Source organism: Chamaea fasciata, unplaced genomic scaffold, assembly GCF_029207755.1.
Source record: "Chamaea fasciata isolate MVZ Bird 193981 ecotype frontalis unplaced genomic scaffold, bChaFas1.0.hap1 SCAF_15, whole genome shotgun sequence".
In the NCBI taxonomy this organism is placed as follows: domain Eukaryota; kingdom Metazoa; phylum Chordata; class Aves; order Passeriformes; family Sylviidae; genus Chamaea; species Chamaea fasciata.
Genome location: NW_027094100.1, coordinates 12557432 through 12575448, shown reverse-complemented (window position 1 = coordinate 12575448; position 18017 = coordinate 12557432). Strand labels below are relative to the sequence as shown.

The window sequence follows — 18017 nt, the reverse complement described above, 5'->3', positions numbered from 1 at the left end:
ATCCTTTGAGATTCTCCGGCCTCTGGAAATCTCGGCTGATGAAAGGAAGGGCTCAGAGTCATGGTGTTAATTTATTATTCATTAACAGCGAGGCGCTGCCAGTGCCGCGTGCTGCAGAGGCAGCAGTCTCACAGTCAAATAGTTAATGATCTTAAGTGACAATGTGTCACTTCCTAGAGACTGCAGAGAGCAGCTCTCTAAAAGGAGACAATTTATTTCCAAAAGACATGACTCTTTGCAACCATTTAGTGCCAAATCCCTTCCCGGGGCTGGAATGTCCCTCCTGGGAGAGGGAGGTCTGTGTGCAGGAAGGCTTTTCAGTGTCAGATGTGATTTCTGGGGACCAGGATAAACTGAGGCTCTGGGAGATAGTGTTGGGGGTGTGGAACACATTCAGTCTCCTTCTTCTCCCCCTCTGCTGACTGTGGGAGTCAGGGTAAGAGAGGACCACCTACAGCAGTCATTTTTTGTCTTGGGCAGCAGCTCCAGATCGTGCTGGAGATCCCTGTGATGCTCAGAGGGCCTCTTGCAGGGGCACGTTTGCTAAACAGGAATATCCAGCAGGCAATTAAGGGGAAACTGTGAGTAGAAATGATAAATCCTCTGTGATGCAGAGTGAGCAGGATTGCTCAGGAGTGACCAAGGGCAGAGCAGGACCCCAGCAGAACCCTCAGCCTCCCGCCCCAGCAGCTCATCCTGGATGCTCCTTAGGATGGAGAGGGAAAGAACTCTTCTTTATGAGCACCTCGTTGGAAATAATTTTTTTTATTGCTTCTCAATAAAATCCTGCCACAACAGCACAAATCCTCTCACCATTACTAATCTAACTCTCCCTCCAGGAAATTCAAGGCAGGAAACATTGTCTGCCTGCCAAGGTATTTTATGGTACAATTCTTTGAGCAGTACCTCAGCACTTTATGTCATTATCTGATGTTTTGGATTCAGGAAATGCCATTCAATTACCCCACAACCTGATTAACACATCGCATGTACTTATTTTGTTCTGCTTTATTTTATATTGTTCCTTCTATTTTTGTGCATTGTTCTACTTGTTGCTGGCCAAAATATACCTCAGGCCAGTCTAGACCTTTCTGTTAATGCAGTTTCTCTCTATGGTTTCATTCAGGAGAATTGGTTTGTTACTGCATTCTCTCTTGATGTGAAGAAAAATAAAATTAGATTTGAAAAGTGAATTAATTGCAGGTGTTTTTGGGCGCTGGCTGTCTCAGAGCTATTGCAGAGCTGAGATTCACTGAGGGATTGGGATCCTCAGCCTTAAGCTGTTAGCGTGCAGCTTCCAGACAGTCAGATAATTCCAGACACCCTTGCCTGTGATATCATCTATGCTTAAAAGACTGGAGATATTCCGGCAGCAATCAGATAGCTCAACTACAAGGAGAAATAATAGGCGAGTGCGGCTTAGAGCAGGGGCTTTGCCGGCCGTAAATTGAATTTATGTTCTCATAGAAGATCCAGCTCTGCCCCCGTGTGCAGAGGTCTGGGAACAGCAGCTCGGCTGGGAGCTCCTGCAGCTGTTCCACATCCCGGGGAACCGCAGAGAAACGCGGTTTGCGCCGGTCCCTCCTCCGGCACGGGCTGGAGCGCGGAATTCCTTTGTTCTGATTTCCCCGTGACAGCGGCAGACCGCAGCAAAGGACGGGGATACCGCTGCTGGCACGACAGCAGATCCTGAGTGCACACATCCGCCCTCTTATTTAATAACCATTAAAAATACTCCCATTGTTGCTCTTTGTAACCAGATGAAGCCACGTTTTAAACCAAAGCAGGGAGCATTAGTGAAGAATTTTTTAGGTTGTGGTAGGCTATGGACTTACTTGAGGTAGGAAGTCTCAAGACTAGAGGAAAAGCTTCCCAGGAAATTACCCCACTGTTATGGTAAGAAATACTGCCAGATTAGAAACTGGGTAGGATTTCCAAAGTTAGTGGAAATTTACCTTAATACAAGAGGACCCAACTCACGATGGCTGACATTTATCCCATTCATGTGGCCATAACCTTCCTGAGTGTTTGCCCTCTAGGAGTCTGAAATAGAAGGAAGCATTTTACTTGGGTTTTGTTTAAGCTTTTACATGGATCTCGTATCTGTATAAACATCAAAATAATCCCAAAGTCACTTTACTGAGCCCTCCATCACGATATTTACGAACCTCAGAATCACAGGATAGTTTGGGTTGGGAGGGATCTCTGGAGATCATCCAGTTCAAACTCCCTGCCAAAGCAGGGACACCTGGAGCAGGTGACACAGGAACATGGCCAAGTGGGTTTGGAATGACTCCAGACAGAGAGACTCCACGACCTCCCTGGGCAGCTGTTCCAGTCCTCTGCAATACTCAATGGAAAGAAGTTTCTCCTCATGGTGAGGTGGAACTTGTTGTGTTTTAATTTATGGCCACTGCTCCTTGTCCTGCCACTGAGCACCACTGAGAAGAGTCTGGCACCATCACACACATCCCAGAGGGCTTTGGGCAGATGGGTTCACTTTGCTCTTCCCATTTGCAACAGGTGTATGACATTTCCCAAGGCTCACTGTTGTGAGAACTGTTGTTTTTCACTGCTCTAATGCCTGTTTTCAGTCCATCTGCTTTCCTGTGATTACTGCTGTCCCATTCCCTATTTTCTCTTAATGGGGCTCCTTGTGCAATGCCCTGTCACACCTGTCCCAGCAGCCCTCGTGCCCTGCCCTGGATACTGCCCTTTGTCTCCCATCCCTTCTCCCAGACCCTGAAGCAAGGCTCTTTCCTCTTTCCTCTTTTTCTCCCTGCCGCCCTGGGGAGTGGCAGGGGCTGCTGGAGGAGAAAGAGCTGCTTTTGGAGCAATCCTGGATGGCCACTAAGACCCTCAGAGGGTGGGGCAGAGGGGATCTCCCAGCGGATCTAAGTAATGAAAGGGCAGGTGTTGGCCCAACATGAGAGCAACGCCGCTCCCTGGCAGACAGACACCTGCCAGGCACAACAGCTCCTGCTGGCTTCAGCCCAGCAGGAAACACAACAGGAGAAGCAGCACAGTTTCTGCTAATGGGGATTTTGGATCTGGAGGTGGGTATGGGGGAATTTGGGTCACAGGGCTGAAGAGGGGGCAGTCTCTGCTCCTGGAGCCCCCCCAGCCACAGGGCTGGCAAGCAGCACCTGCACTGGTGGCTGGTGCAAGTTCTGAGGAAGCTTTGTTTTCAGACTTTGGCATTCCTGCCCCTGGAGATTAATCAATATTAATGCTTCCGTGACAACGGCTTCCTTTCCAAATATGCTCACAATCAGTTCAAGGAATCTGAAAGTCAACTCACTCAGGATGCTAAGAATGCGACAGAAACAACTTTCAAAGGAACCCTTCAACCTGTGATATTTGTGAAAGAGATCCAAACAGCATTATTCATTTATTTTTCAGGAAAATTATTTCATTGATATAAACAGGACAAACCCCACAAGCTCCATTCTATGGCTACAGTTCCCTTATACTTTCAGCTACATTTTTATGATTTATCTGCTCATGCCAAGTGTTGAACATCTCCCAAGATAATAAGAAAACCAATTCTGATTTCCCATTTAAAACTCAGGCAGCCTTAAAGCCACATGTATGAATCAAGCTCCTTCTGAAGCACAAACAATTTCCATCCGTCACTTCCTTCCGTGACTACCTTAAATCAAAAATTTATTATTTTATGCAATGTCCCTTATTTGTTTTTCCATACACTTGTGATAGAGTCAAACCACTTAGCAGAGCCTAGCACATTATTTATCACTTATCTTCCCTAAAACACGACTTTCAGCTGACACTCTAAATTTAATGCCATATAATTGAGGGAGAAGGGGGAAGCCTAATGGCTTTCCTTCTGGTTTTAGTTACTGGAACTTTTTCTGGAATGCCTTTGGTATTAACAAGCCCATTTCACCTGCACAGCATACCAGTTGCTTGCCATTAATAGGGAACATTATCCCAGTACAGATTTAAGGCTACTTATTCTCATAATTTCTTAATCAGACCCATGTTCACTGCCAACAGATGAATAACTCTTGCTCCTACACAGAAATGTCTAATAAACTTCTGAGGGTTTTTGTACTGCTTTTCTCTCATGATGACTTTCTGTTGGTGAGAAATCCAGTGTGCCAGGAAATTACAGGAGAGAGTGTGGAGAGATTCACTGGGACTTCATCCTTAAAGTTTGCCAGACTGATGCTCGCCAGACCCCAGATATGATGTCAGTAAAAGCTTAGAGTGTCCCATGCTCCTGTCACCCCACTCTGCTGTACCATGAAAGTCTCCCAGAGCCCAGTTCCTGTCTAGCATATGTGATATGGTGAGCACAGGTCAAACACTTCCAACAAATGGGCTCTTTTTTCCCTTCCCCAACTTCCATATGGCATTTCACAACATCCACTATTGAGACAGTACACCTGTTTGTAAAGTACAAATCACTCATTGTACAGCAAGGCGCCTTTGTTAACAAGCTGGGTGTAGCTCACATTTTTGTTTAATTCTTCTGGGCATCTCTCTAACAAACAAGTATACTTTGGAGCTCAACTCAGTAATCGATACAATTTTCTTAGTTTACAGAGCAAATAATTACTTTCTGGTGATGACTTCACAAGGTCAGGGAGATGCATATATATACTGGGGAGGGAGAAGGCTGAGAACCATCCACGGACTCTCTGGCATCCGACCCACACGGAACAGCCACTACCACCACTGCCAACATGAAGATGGCCAACTGTGCTGCCCTCCTGGGGCTGGTCCTTCTCGGCTGCTTTTCTGGTAAGTCATTTTTTGTCATTTTTTTGTTACACTCTATGCTGGTCTAGACCTCCTGATCCTTTCCCTGTCTCCGTGCATCCTGAAGGAGAGTGCAGCCTCTTGGGGGATGTGGTGGTTTAGGAACGCGCGGTCTCTCTTTTCAATGAACTTCACCCTTGTGCAGATAAACACGTGGGATCTGTGCTTTAAGCTGTTGAGCCTTAGTGGGGATTATGGTGCTAAAGGAGGATAAAATTTTAGGTCCTATTTCTTGTTTAGTGAGTCAAAATTTCAGGTTTCACAAAGAAGTGATTCTTTTTTTTAAACCTCGGTACATCACTTTCGCATTTACTTGGAGTAGATGAAATATTTGGGAGGATAATCACTTCTTGGTAATGAGAAGGTGTATTTGGTTACTCTGTAGGGAAATTGATGATTCCAAAGGAATTTTAGTGAAGGACATTGTACAATTTTAACATTTTATAATTTCTGTTTTTATTGTAGATCTTGCCGTTGCTCAAAGACGGGTGAGTGTTAGATTTTTTTGTCATTTAGTCTTGATTTCTAAGTCTAGATGAATAATTCATACACTATATGCCAGGGAATGCTTGAGGGAAAAAAAAATGAGAGAATGAATAAGAAAGAAGTGCCCCTAAGTGCACCTCTTTTCCCAACATAAGAAAACACCTTTGTCAGAGAGAGATAATTTAGCACGTTGATGATTAAAAAGACAGTGATTAATAATGTAGAATGCGAGTCAGCACAGCGCAGCGTGCCAGCAGAAAATCTATATGACTATTGAATATCTGCCTAAATATCTTCCCTGTCTTGACTCCCCAAGGAATGATCATTTTTGCCCATAGTTCTTGCCAAAAATTACTTTAAGTCTTAACAGCGGAGAGGTGCTTTCGTATGCTGTAAGAAACTTGATGTATTCTTTTCCCACCATGGAGGAGGCATAGAGATTGGGAGTAGACTCCCAATGCAGCAAAAAAACATGATTAGGGCAAGAACACCCTTCTCTCTGTCTGGAGACATGATGAGTCCCCTTTCCCAGGCCTCCTGCGGCTCCTACATGTTAACTGGGAAAACCATGAACATGGTCTGCCCCCGCGACTACAGCCCCGTCTGTGGCACCAACGGCCGCACCTACCCCAACGAGTGCTCCCTCTGCAAGGACTTCCTGTGAGTGTAAAGTCCCCTCATCACCCACAGTGCCAGCTCAAGCAGCAGCCAGAAGCCCTTGGGGTTGTGACTAATCATGGGGTGGACTGGGTTTTTTCTTAAGTTTCTGTCTTCCCTAATGCCCGGGATCTTCCATGTCAAAGCTCCAGAATCTGATTAATTACTGGGGTTTACGGGTGGAGAGACTTGATGACTGAGATGAGTGCATGGCATGAAAAGAGATTAATCCCTGCTTTCCTTATCCCTCTCTCCCTCCAGCCGCAACCGTGCTCTTGACAAGAAACACGACGGAAGATGCGTTAGGGTACGGTCAGAGATTGGTTCCTTCCCTTGATAGCCACACCTAGCCTAAGATTCCCTCTGTGCTGAACCCACAAAAGTGCTAGCTCTCAGAAATGGAGTGAAAACGAAGAGTTTCAGATTTGCAGAAAAATCAATTTGCATTTTGTTTGAACTGCTAAAAATCAGTGAGTTTTAAAAGGCAAAATATCTTTTGTGTAAGACCAGAGTTTAGAAAGGAAACTGTAGAAACTTTTGATTTCAAGAGTGTTTCGTTCAGTGTTATGAAAACACTTCTCTTTACATTTAGACTTAAAAGCTTGTTGTAGCTAGGAAATTCCCAGAAGAAGTTTGGATTTCAACTAAACTATAATTTTGTAACAGAACAAATGGATTCTATCAAAATGTTTATCACAAAGTAAAGTTAGTATCAATATATGGAGCTACCATGAAGTGACAAAGAATGTCTATTTTTAAAGAGAGAGAGTAAAGAAACACTCTGGCTGTGCAATTTCACATAATACAATGACTCCCATTTCAATACACTCAGAGTAATTGCAGGAGCAGCGAGTTGAGTGTAAACTCCATTTTTGAAAGGCGCTGGCACTTCACAGCAGAAGTTGCTGCTGTGTGAGGTATTTTAGGCAAGGATCCTTCATGGTGGCACTCAGGGGGAAAATCCCCAAGGTGACAGGGATGAAGCCCACCTCAGAACAGATACTGATGGTATGCCACAGGCAGGATTTCACCTGTGCTCCCCCAAATCCACCACTCTGTGGCTGGAAGCCCCTTTCAACTTGCAACTCTGGGAAGAGGGGGAAATGTCTCTTGCACCACACTCCATTACACAGGGCTGATGCAAAGGGGAGCAGAGATTCAAATGCTGCTCTGTGAATGTTTCAGGTCGACTGTACTGGTTTCCTGAGGCCTGGCAGTGGTTTCAACATGCCCTGCACCATGGACTACTCCCCCATCTGCGGCACCAACGGCATCACCTACAGGAACAAGTGCCAATTCTGTAATGCTGTGGCGTAAGTGAAGGGCCCAGATCTGGGGAGGGTTTCTGGATCAGTATTGCTCTTTTTTGCATTTGGAACACAAACGGGAAGTTGGCTCACGAAGCAGCTGCACTGTGCTCATTCATTCTCCACTTGCTTTCCCCCCAAAGGAGCGGCCTGGAGGTGAACCTGCAGAGCTATGGACAGTGCTACCAGGTAAAGCCAGAAATTGGCACTCTTAACTGCTGTTACATTTTGCAACACAAATTCATGACTAAATAATAGAAGTGCCTCCACGGTCCTGGTGCATTTGGCCTGGAAATAGGACTTGAGGAAAATAGTTAGGCCAGGATCAACAGGTATGGAGCCAAATCCCAGGCTGAGATATTTGGTCCCCTCTCTGACCTGGGAACATCAGGCAGAGGGTGCTGAGACATTCATTCACCTGTGAAACTGGATGAGCAAGAGATGCTGCATCATGGATGCAGGAGCACTATTAGTAGCAGTGATTCTCTGGGTGGGAGAATTAGTGCACTGGGGCTTGTGACCACCCCCTTTCTGTCCACTTGCCTCTGCTTGCCTTCTGAACCACAGCAGCCAGTGGGACAGCCAGCCTGGAAATACCAGCTGATCAGGGTCATTTCACTACTTATAACAATATTTGTTGGATTTTTTTTGCCTCCACCATCTCCCTACTTCAGGCTGCTCCAGACAAGCCCACTCTCTGAGTCTGCAGAATTCCTGGAACTACAGAGCCCTGCTCCCGAAAAGTGCTTTCGTGCTTTGCCGTATCACAAACATTAAATAAACATAAAGCACTTATATAGGGAAATGTAGGGAGCAAAAGCTCTAAACCCTGTTTTTGTTCCATTAGCAAAACACGAACACACAGTTCGACTGCACCCAGCAGAAGGGCAGCAACCTCATCTGCACCTCCGAGTTCAACCCCGTCTGCGGCTCCGACGGCAGAACCTACGGAAACAAGTGCCAGTTCTGCAACGCCTTCTCGTAAGTACAGAGCTCACCGTGAGGCCATGGAACCAGAGCAGCTGGAGCTCACAGGCAGCTGTGGCAGCTGGCGTGGCAGCCCCAGAGCTCCCGTTAGCTCCCATCCCCTGCCCCATGCTCCTCTCCCAATGCTCACTCCTCTGCCACCCCCCAGGCGCCGCAGATCTTAAGCCTGAGTGAGTCTTCTCCTCCTCCCCTTGCAATTAAAAGCAGCTCCCCGCTTGCAGGCTCATAGCATTGCTGACTGCCTCCCTGTCAGGGTGATTCGAAAGTGTGACCGTAGGAGGTGTCCAAAATTATGGGGTTTGTCCCAAATCTCTTCAACGTATGAAAGCGTGTAACTTGAGGAATCTGAAAAGAGGTGGAACATTAAGTGAAGTGCTTTATGACTTGGAGAGCACGAGGGCATTTGGCTTATTTGGGTAAAGTTAGGCTATAAAAATGAGATCCATGTCTCTAATTTTGGTCTCCCTCTCTTTCTTCAGACGCAGCACTGGAAATCTCTTTGTCAGGCACCAGGGCCAATGCTAAGTGCTGGAGCTGCACCCTTCAACATGACATTTCCCTCACAAATTCTTCAATCAAACATGCTCTTCCTTGCTCCCTCAACTGTTTCGCATCAGTCTCTGCTTTGATTGATCAATAAATTAAATGCAGCCACCATCTTTGACGTGGAATGGGTTTTGGTTTTGTTTTCCAGGCAGGGTAATGGTCTTCAGGTTTTTGGGTACTTTTCTACCAGACAGAAGTGGTGAAATAAACCACAATAAAGGGCAAAACACCAGCCCAAGCCCTCATGAGGGAATGTCATTCTGTAGCAAACCAATCGAAAATGCTGTAACATAGCACAGCTTGGAATCTAATTTTGAAGTTTTGCAGAGTGTAAATGGATTTGTCCTTGTCACAGCACTGAAACTTGGAGGAACTGTTCCTTTTAGGGGCCTTGGCCTGGTGGATTGGTCCTGGGGAAGTGTGAAAGGGGGTGTGATCAGCTTTACCTGGTCACCCCGGGGAAAGGGGCAGGTCTGGTGGTGCCTTACAAAAAGGAGGCTTATGGCAAAGGGAGGAGGTATCTCATAGGGAAGAAAATTAGGAACTGCTGGTTCACTGAAGGGTGTGTCCATGGAGACTGTGCCCATCAGCAGAAAATTGCAACAAGCTACGCAAGGCTGTAATGAGCCTAATGAGAACCTGAGGAGAAATAAGACTGGGCTTAGGCTTTCAGCTTCTTGGAGAAGAGATCTGAAAAGCTGTACTGGTGGTATTTGAAGTAAGGTAAGGCAGAGGACCCTGCAGGAAGGAGTCTTGGTTTTTCTAACTTCAGGAAAGAAGGGCCAGAAGATGTGCTGGCAGCTCAAATGTGTTTTCTACCTGGGGAAAAATAGGTGTGAAGATAACATCTTTGTGGGAGCTTGAACTGTGCACCGCAGGAAAAATGACATATATGACTGTTCGTGATGATGTGCCATCTTTTTGGGTGAGTCAAGGAGTTAATATGCAAACAGCACAAGCCAAAAAAGTCCCAAGTGCCATGGCTCACACACTCCCTTCCTGGTCCTTTCTCCACCTCCCATTCCCTTGTTATGTAAAAGAACACCTGCTGCCAAGGCTGATATTTAGGACAAAATCTGTGACTTTCAAGACACTTCTTTTGGTCTTGTTTCCTGAAGTAGATAATTTCTTGACCATGAATAGTGTAGGTGTTTCCCAGCAGAACATAAGAGGCTTGTCCTTCCCTAGAATCAGCGCAGAGAGCAGAAAGAGGAATGAAAATTCTTATTTTCAGGGGGTTTATTTGGTTTTACTACAGGTAATACAAATCACATCATACCTTTGTGCCTGCTCCTAAGCAAGGACAAATTGGATGGTCATGAGAGTACTCACTAGTTACCTGCTTGTGTGTCTGAGAAAATAGAAAATAAGGAACCGTAAAAGTAGCCAATGGATGTCTTTGGCTATAATTTCTTGCTGGACAAGAGGTTTACATAGTGGCCACAGACTAGTGGAGTTCTGGCCATAGCAGAAAATTGTCTTCATTGGCAAGGTCTTATAGCGAGCCTCCTCTTCAGAGGTTGGTTGTGCCTGAGGAAGTCAGAAACCTGCTCAGAAGGCTTTGGAAAAAGCCCAAAGAAGAACAGCTCACCTGCAGCAAAGTGGGGGGCAAATGGTGAATATATGACTGTGTCCCAGCTGCCTCATAAGCCTCCAGCGAGGACTTTAGAAGATGGAAATGTATTGTAACATTTAAGTCTAAAAAGGGGCCAGCACAGGTTAGCACTGAGCTTGACACCAGCGAGACTCAGCCCAGCCACCCCTCAGGCTGCACAGCAAGGTCCAGGTGCCCTTCTCCTGTCCCTGATTTTCAGAGGGATGGAATTCCCCCACCTCTGCCACCAAGTCGACGGTTCAGGTGTCACAAAGAAGTGGAAACGGGCAGTAACAATAACCACCCGGGTGGTAATTTAGCCTTTTCCTCTGCTCAGCCCGGAAGGGGTTGGTCCCTGCCGTGTGTTTGCTGAGGCTGGAGCCAGCCCAGCTGTGCTGCAGCGACCGAAACATTTTTTTTTTTGGCAGATAAGGGACTGAGGCATCGAGGCTGCGGTCGCCAGCGGTGACGTCTGAAACCGGAGAAGGCAAACAAGGAGTGCTGCGAGTGGCAGAACTGAGCGTGGCTGCGGCTGACGGGTTTGATAACTAAATTACATGAGAGGCTGCGTCGTGAGATCACCCTTAATAGACAGCTGAGGATTCGCCTGTCAGTCACGGTTTCTCTGCCACGGTGTGGATTTTAGGATGTCTGGCAAGCTACAAACTGAAATGCTTCCCCAGATGTGGGGCACCCGTGGCATTGCTCTCCTGCAGAAATTCTCTTGCCGGCTGGGGATGCTGGCAGCATCTTTCCTCTGTTGCTAGAAAAATGTGTAAAAATGTGATGGTTATTTTTAATTTTTTTTTTCACTCCTGTGTAAAATTTGGCTGCAACTAGTTGTGTATTCAAAATTCACTGGGGGAACTAAAACCCAGATATATCTACACACATTCCTCTCCTAAGCCTTGACTCCTTAGGAAAACATACTAAAATTTAGGCTTATTCTTATCTGGAGAGGTGTTTGGCAAATGGTGTGTGCCTGAACACAAATCCTTGCACAGCTTCAGCTGGAAATAGAGCTTGGATCTGCCAATTCCCCATCAAATTCCCATCACTGCCGCTTGGGGTGGGAGCAGAGCCCTAACATATGTTTGTGAATGTGAGAAACTGGGAAAACATTGACAGCTAGAGTTTAAATAGTTCAGGGAGGAGAATCAGCAGTCCTATCTGGGACTGTGCACGCAGCGAGGAGAGCATGTCGCAGCCCAGTGCTTCTCCACCCCAACTCCACAAATTTAGAACCATCCTCAGAAATAGCCAGGGAACAACGTATAATTGGTTTCACAGACAACACATGCTCATGCTGTGATTTATTTTGTAATGTCTAGTGAGTGCCATCACGCTGCACTCAGTGCCTTGGTGCTGGCGTTCAGAGAGTGCCCAGAGAATGAAAATTACCAGCTTCCCTGATGAATCACTGCTTTGAAAATTCACCCTTGTGAGAATCCTGTGACTATTCAGAAAAAAAAAAAATAATTATGCTACAAGCACGTCTATCACTCATATAATTATCCCTTTCTAGGTTTGATGTGGACAGGGCAGCATTCCTTAAAGCACCATAAACCGGCCAGGACCAATAATGGCTTTAGAAACCAAGTGGAGAAGTTCTCACAATTAAGGTGGGGAATGAGGACAGCTATGGACAGGCACATAAATACACAGAAAGGCAGCTCTGTGTGCACACTTTGGGCTCTGGGACTGAGACAACACCTCCTGCTCTGACCTTGGCTTGGACTAAAGAGCTCCCTGTAGCATGAGGGCTACAGGTGCCTTAGTGCTTCTCAGCCTGCTGCTGCTCTCTTTCTTCTCGGGTAAGTGATCTTTTCCCTAGCCTAGAAAAGAAAAACAAACACCAAAACCTCTCCTGACAACAAATTTTGGAGAGTCTTGATCACCGGCTGACAGGCTTGAAGATAAAGCTGAGCAAGTAGGAAATATCTGCAGGACTTGCTCACTCATGTGACGTATTTCCACTCCTTGTGTGCCTCTGCAGTGGATAATGTAGTGGAGGTGTCACTGAGAGACAGAGCGAGCAAATTCTGGGCATTTCTTCAGCAAATATGCCAAAGCAGAGTGTAATTATGAATTTTTGGTACAAATGTTCGCTGGAGAATTTTGCTGAACCAGTTAGAGAAGAAACTCACTCACCTCCAGGTCATCTGCTCTTGTTTTGATCCTAAGCATCTTGGTATTTGGTGTTCTCCTTGGAGATGTGGAGACGTAATTAGATGAAAGTTTCAGCTTTCGTTGATGTTCCAGAGAAAAGCTTGAAAATTAAATTCAAATGTCCTCAAGGAGTCAGAACAAAGAGGGCAAATTAAAAGGATCCAGCAACTATTTATCTGGAGATTTACACATCTCTGTGATGATGTGGGGAAGCTGAGTGATGATTTTTTGAACCTCTAGATCATGTCAGTGTTATCACTTGCTTGAGTACAGCTGACCCAGCTCTGCAAGGTGTGTGGCAACAGTTATTGAAGAATATGTGGAACAAGAATTATTTATACTTGTTTTTCTGTGAATAATTTGAATAAAGAAGTCACTTGAGAAAATGGCAAGCTGTGCATGGCGAAGAGGTGAATTGCTTTGTACACATTATTCATTATGAAATATTCATCTGTCTCTAATTGAGTCTTAATTGGGACTGGGTTCCGTCAGAAGGCTGATGCTTCCTTCCAAGGCCAGGCAGAATAGCAGCAAACCCTGTGATCTCCTGTAAAATAAACAGATGTCAAGAGGCATCATCACCAACTCTTCTGTAGCCTCATGCAATATTTATAAAAACTATTTAATGTGCTGTTTTGTAAATAAATACAGCAGATAGCCATACCAGTGCCTTCAACATTCAGGCAGCCTAGCCAAACCTGAAGGACAGGGTAAATGTGCCAGCACCAGGAAAAAACACCAAAGGACAACAGAAATAGCAAAAGAAGTAGGAAGAGTTGATGGATGGGGGTTGAGCTGACTGAGGGTTGGGTGGGATTTCCACCAGCGAGGGATGATTGTAGGACAAGGTCCTTCCACCTCCTGCCCAGAGCCACCTGAGCAGTACCACAGCTGGCAGTGACCCCTCTGACCAGCAGGTACAGCCTCACCAAATGCTATTTGGGCTATTTGTCCCACTCTGCTGTGACCCAGATTCTGCAGATCTGCATTCAACCCACCCTGGAGTGTCAGGCTCCCCCTTAGAGACATGACAGGGTCGTCCCGTTTCACAGCTCTGACTCAACCTACGTGCCTGTCTGCTGGCTTTGCTGGGAAGAAACACAAAGAGCATGGACTGATTAGCTCCAAGCCCAGAGCCTGTGGTTACAGAGGAGATTTTTGTGCTGGTTCTGACCGGCGCTGCCTGTTCTGCTCTCTGTCACCCTATGACGTCTCTTTGTGTCTCACCTGGGCTGAGCCTGTCCTGGGAGGGTGTCTGGGCTGTGCTGTCACTCAAGAGGTTGAAGAGCTTAGTGCTGCTGTTTCTGCTTGCTGAATCTGCATTTAATAGGACCATGGAATCGGTACCGTTGGAAAAGGCTTCCAAGATCATTGAACCCAACCTCTGACTGATCACCACTTTGTGAACATGAACCCAACCACGGGATCTCCTTCTCCATGGTCCCCTCCTGTCAATAACACTAGCCACTTGCATTGTTCAGAGGTGCAGGAGCCTAAAAGCCTTAAAAACCAATATGGGTTTGAAATCTCTGGGGGCACGGTTCCACATCCGACATGGCAGCTTGCTTCCCCGGGAGTGGCTGCCTTCCAGCAGATTGGGTTGTGTGTCTGAGGTGTAGTTAGCAGCTGAATGAATGATTGCATGGTATTTTAGTAGCATTTTTCAAAATAGGAAAATACTGAAAAGCAATTCAGATAATGTATTTCCTGCCCCCTCTTCCCCTGTGAGGGATGACAGAGCAGGAAAAACCTGGAGTGTGTTTCACTGTGGTTTGCATAGAAGGTTTGTGAATTTAGCTCAGACTTTATCAGAAAGTAATGCTGACGTGTCAAATCTGTCTGGTTTTCATTTGCTTTTCCGTTGTTTTGTTGTTTTTTTTTTTTAGTTCCAGGTGTAGGAGGTCAAGAGATTGAAGAGGTTAGTGCTGCTGTTTCTGCTTGCTGAATCTGCATTTAATAGAACCATGGAATCATTACTGTTGGAAAAGACCTCCAAGATCATCGAATCCAACCTCTGACTGATCACCAATTTCTCAACCAAACCATAGCACTGAGTGCCACATCCAGTCATGGCGTTTCACTTTGGAGGAATGTTTTTATAACCAAAATCTTGGTGCTGGGTAAACAGTTTTTAATGTCTGCTGGGAGCAGGTGGGTCCTTCCAGGGATTCCCAGTGCTGGGGAGTTCACTGCTACCTGGGGGATGTGGTGTGGCCATGTTAGCAGGTAGAGCAGGGAAATAAATGGTTGATTTAGCAAATGTTTATGTGCTGCACCACTTTTGACTTGGCTTCGCTATCCAATCTTCTCATGAAGCGAACAGATTATTGAGTGTTCTATTCCTCCAAATTTAGTTCATCCCTGGGACTTGTAGAGAGAAAAAAAGACCTGTACACTTCCTGTGCCATAGTTTTTAATTCCCCAGGGAATTTCCCTATGGTTTTCCCCTCCTTCCTCTGGGAAAGGAGGAGCTCAGCAAGCACCAAACTGAGTGCAGGGTTTCGCAAGACACCTGAAGTCATGCAGCAGGGAGGTAGCTCGGCTCCAAGTGCCTGACAGAGCATCAGTGCTGACTCTACTTGTGCTTGCCTAGGCTAATCCACTCCTATTGTTGGGAGATCAAGACTTCTCCCAGGTGACTATAGTTTCCCTCCTCAAACACGGGGCCAAAATTCCCCTGAAACGCTGCTCCTGCTCATTGCAGAGAGGGCTTTTCCTATCAGAAAATAGGCAGCGTCAGCACTTGTCAGAAAAAGCATTACATTAATGACCTTGGGTCCAATTTGGAAAGTGAAACGAAGAGTATGGGGGTCCTGAAGGTTTTTTTTTTTTTAAATTATTATTCCCTGTGCAGATTTGTAGAGAGTTCGTAAACAGAAGCGTGTACTGCACGAGGGAGTCCAACCCTCACTGCGGCACGGATGGCGTCACGTATGGGAACAAGTGTGCCTTCTGCAAGGCAGTGCTGTAAGTGACACGGGGGGGGACTGAAACAGCAGGGTTTGCCTTCATTTCCAGGGGTCTGATGATGTTCTTCGTGGAGGGGAAGGCCTGTATGCAGGCTGCTCCTCTTGTGTGGACCAGGCTCTGAGCCGTGCCAAGCGGAATGTTTCCTCCTTGGAGCAGAGCTGTGTGACTACGAGTTAATTTTAATTCATTTCTGGGCGTTGCAGGCTGCTGGTTGCCATGCTGAGAGGCAGCACAGGGCCTGGGAAGCAAATGCATCCTGCCTGTACCTTCCATGAGCACTAAACTGATGCACAATTCCCACTGTGTGCCACAGGCTGCAGCTCTCACTGCCCACACTCCTGGGTACTGAGAAGTGCCTTGGAGGAATGTGGGAGCTGAGCCATGCCAAGTTATTCCTGAAAAGTCTGAATGAACTTTGTGGAACAAGACACAAGATCTCAGAGGAAGAACAGGATGTCTCCCCTTTTCATGAGCTCTGTCACCTTTTAAAGGAGATGCAACAGGAGCCATCCCTGATGGATGGAATGTGCTTGCAAAATGTTTTTGCCTTAGCAGTCCTTACATTTAGTGTGCAGTCAAGGCTGCCTTATCCTAGGGCAAATCAGAGAAGAACAAGGAGAGGAGGAAATGGCTGGGTGTTCCTTGTGAGGTACCAGGGACACACACTGGCACAAGTCAGGCCTGTTGGGATGGATGAGCTCTGTCCCACACTGCTGTGTCTGTCATTTGCTGCTTGGTCTGAGTCTCTCTCCCTCCTTTTACAGGAGAAGTGGAGGGAAAATAAGATTGAAGCACCTGGGGAAATGCTGAGCCTTCCATGGACCAAGCTGAAGGAGCTGAGCTGCTGTTGGCAGTGGCTGCCATCCTCTCTCTGCTGTCTGTGCTCAATAAAATAAAACTCAGCACGATTCCTTGGCTGGATTTTTTTTTTCTGTAAGACCCAGAAAAATGCTTTGATGCAGCCGTGCTGGAGCCTGATGCGTGGCTTTGCTCTCCTGTGCTGTTGCACCACCCTCCTCCTGGGGAAGAGAGGTGATTCCCATGGCTCCCATGGGCTGTGTCCTCCTGCCCCAGCCAGCCACAGCTCCTCTGTCCTGTCCTGCCTGGCAAACTGGCACACGCTGGGCAGCCAAAAACTGCTCCTGCTCGTGGGCTCCTGCCCGACTCTGCCCATGCCAGGGGATGGGTGACAACAGGAGCCTCTGTTCCCTTCCCAGCCTCCATAGCCGTGTTCCTTCTCTCTCAGGGGTTATTGTGGGAGGGTGACGGGAGAGCTGATGAGCAGCGTGACTGCAGATGCCTCATCTCCTTTGGAAAGCAGAGACAAGCAAGCTGAGGGTAGGGAATATTGCTCCATTTAAGCCTGCACCCAGAAGATGGCAGGTGGAGGCTGGTTTTAGGGAGAAGCTGCAAGGCTCTTCTTCCCAAATCAGTCTTTTTCCTTCTTTTCTCATAGAGAACGCTTTGTCTTGAAAACTGTGAACTCACCAGCATAAGTTTCCTGCTGCCAAGTGGCTTCTCATGCTAATAAAATTATATTTAGAAGAGCGCCAGATTGTATAAATTGTCAATAATTTAAAAAAAAAAAATTCCCCGGAGGAAAGGAGCTGTGGGCTTGCTCTCCTCTTCTCTAGGATAAATTCTCTCTGAATCATTCAGAGACCTTGATTTTCTAGGCACACATGTTTGCATTTATTTACAATTTTTAATACGCATAGACTTCATTCCTTTCTTCACTTTTCACACTGCTGCCCTCTCTCTTCTTCACTCTGGCAGACAAATCCCTCTTTGTGCAAACACAAGAAAAGTAGTTTTACAGTCTTTCCCCTTCCACTGTGCAAAACTCTCACAGGGAAATATTTGTGGCATCCTCTTGTTAAAACACTGGCAGTAGATCAATGGGACAGAAGCTCCTTCATGTTAAACACTTAACTTTCATGTAAAGTCAAACACTTCAACTTTCAAAGGGAGCTTTAGATTTATCACGAGCCTCAGGGGTCAACATCTTTTGCAAGCACCTAAATGCTGAGCACCTAAACCTCTGGACCTTGTTTGGACAGAGCTTGAACATTTCCTCTCATGCCACAATCCCAGCTTTGAACTCAGCTGGGGCACAATGCCTAAAAAGAGAGGCCTCAGCAAGGTGCTCAGCACACCTAATACCAGCTTCTCCTCTGGTAATCCACATAACCCAATTCTGGGAAATCCTTTGTCATTTGGTAACTTCCCAGGCAGCCAGCCAGTGGTTGAGCTGCGCAGGCAAAGCTTTGCGTTGGGGCTGGTTTGGAGCTTCTCTCGGACTAACTGCCTTTGATCCTGATGTTTTTCCCATCCCAGCCTCCTGGATTCTTGCAAAATCTGCCACCTCTTCTTTGAAGCAGACCAACCCTCTCTGTGGCCCAGTTGCACAGCCTGGGCCCTTGTTTGGTTTTAAATTCAGATGTTATGTTACTAAACTCGACAGGACATCCAGAACATCGGCAGGATTGAGGGGAACAAGAGGCACGAGTGGTCAT

General features: G+C 46.4%; 2 protein-coding genes across 2 annotated transcripts; both read left to right on the top strand.

The window, feature by feature from the left end:
* The first annotated feature begins 4645 nt into the window (after nucleotides 1-4645).
* LOC136297329 (double-headed protease inhibitor, submandibular gland-like) lies at nucleotides 4646-8879 on the top strand. The gene is made up of 8 exons (XM_066197153.1): nucleotides 4646-4767; nucleotides 5251-5273; nucleotides 5804-5931; nucleotides 6190-6235; nucleotides 7114-7241; nucleotides 7379-7424; nucleotides 8083-8216; nucleotides 8702-8879. The coding sequence occupies exons 1-8, from the start codon at nucleotides 4710-4712 to the stop codon at nucleotides 8745-8747; spliced, it is 609 nt and encodes a 202-aa protein (XP_066053250.1). The 5' UTR covers nucleotides 4646-4709; the 3' UTR covers nucleotides 8748-8879.
* Nucleotides 8880-9285: 406 nt separating this feature from the next.
* Nucleotides 9286-16311, top strand: LOC136297330 (serine protease inhibitor Kazal-type 6-like). Its single transcript, XM_066197154.1, has 6 exons — nucleotides 9286-9491; nucleotides 9602-9693; nucleotides 10791-12176; nucleotides 14418-14449; nucleotides 15386-15498; nucleotides 16266-16311. The coding sequence occupies exons 3-6, from the start codon at nucleotides 12119-12121 to the stop codon at nucleotides 16309-16311; spliced, it is 249 nt and encodes an 82-aa protein (XP_066053251.1). The 5' UTR covers nucleotides 9286-9491; nucleotides 9602-9693; nucleotides 10791-12118.
* Nucleotides 16312-18017: the final 1706 nt, after the last annotated feature.

Excerpts from the sequence above, each read along its gene's own strand:
- LOC136297330 (XM_066197154.1), top strand. The coding sequence starts at position 12,119 with ATGAGGGCTACAGGTGCCTTAGTGCTTCTCAGCCTGCTGCTGCTCTCT. Across the intron at positions 12,177-14,417 it reads GCTGCTCTCTTTCTTCTCGG|TTCCAGGTGTAGGAGGTCAA; the intron begins GTAAGTGATCTT and ends TTTTTTTTTTAG. Across the intron at positions 14,450-15,385 it reads GAGGTCAAGAGATTGAAGAG|ATTTGTAGAGAGTTCGTAAA; the intron begins GTTAGTGCTGCT and ends TTCCCTGTGCAG.
- LOC136297329 (XM_066197153.1), top strand. The coding sequence starts at position 4,710 with ATGAAGATGGCCAACTGTGCTGCCCTCCTGGGGCTGGTCCTTCTCGGC. Across the intron at positions 4,768-5,250 it reads CCTTCTCGGCTGCTTTTCTG|ATCTTGCCGTTGCTCAAAGA; the intron begins GTAAGTCATTTT and ends TTTTTATTGTAG. Across the intron at positions 7,425-8,082 it reads GCTATGGACAGTGCTACCAG|CAAAACACGAACACACAGTT; the intron begins GTAAAGCCAGAA and ends TTGTTCCATTAG.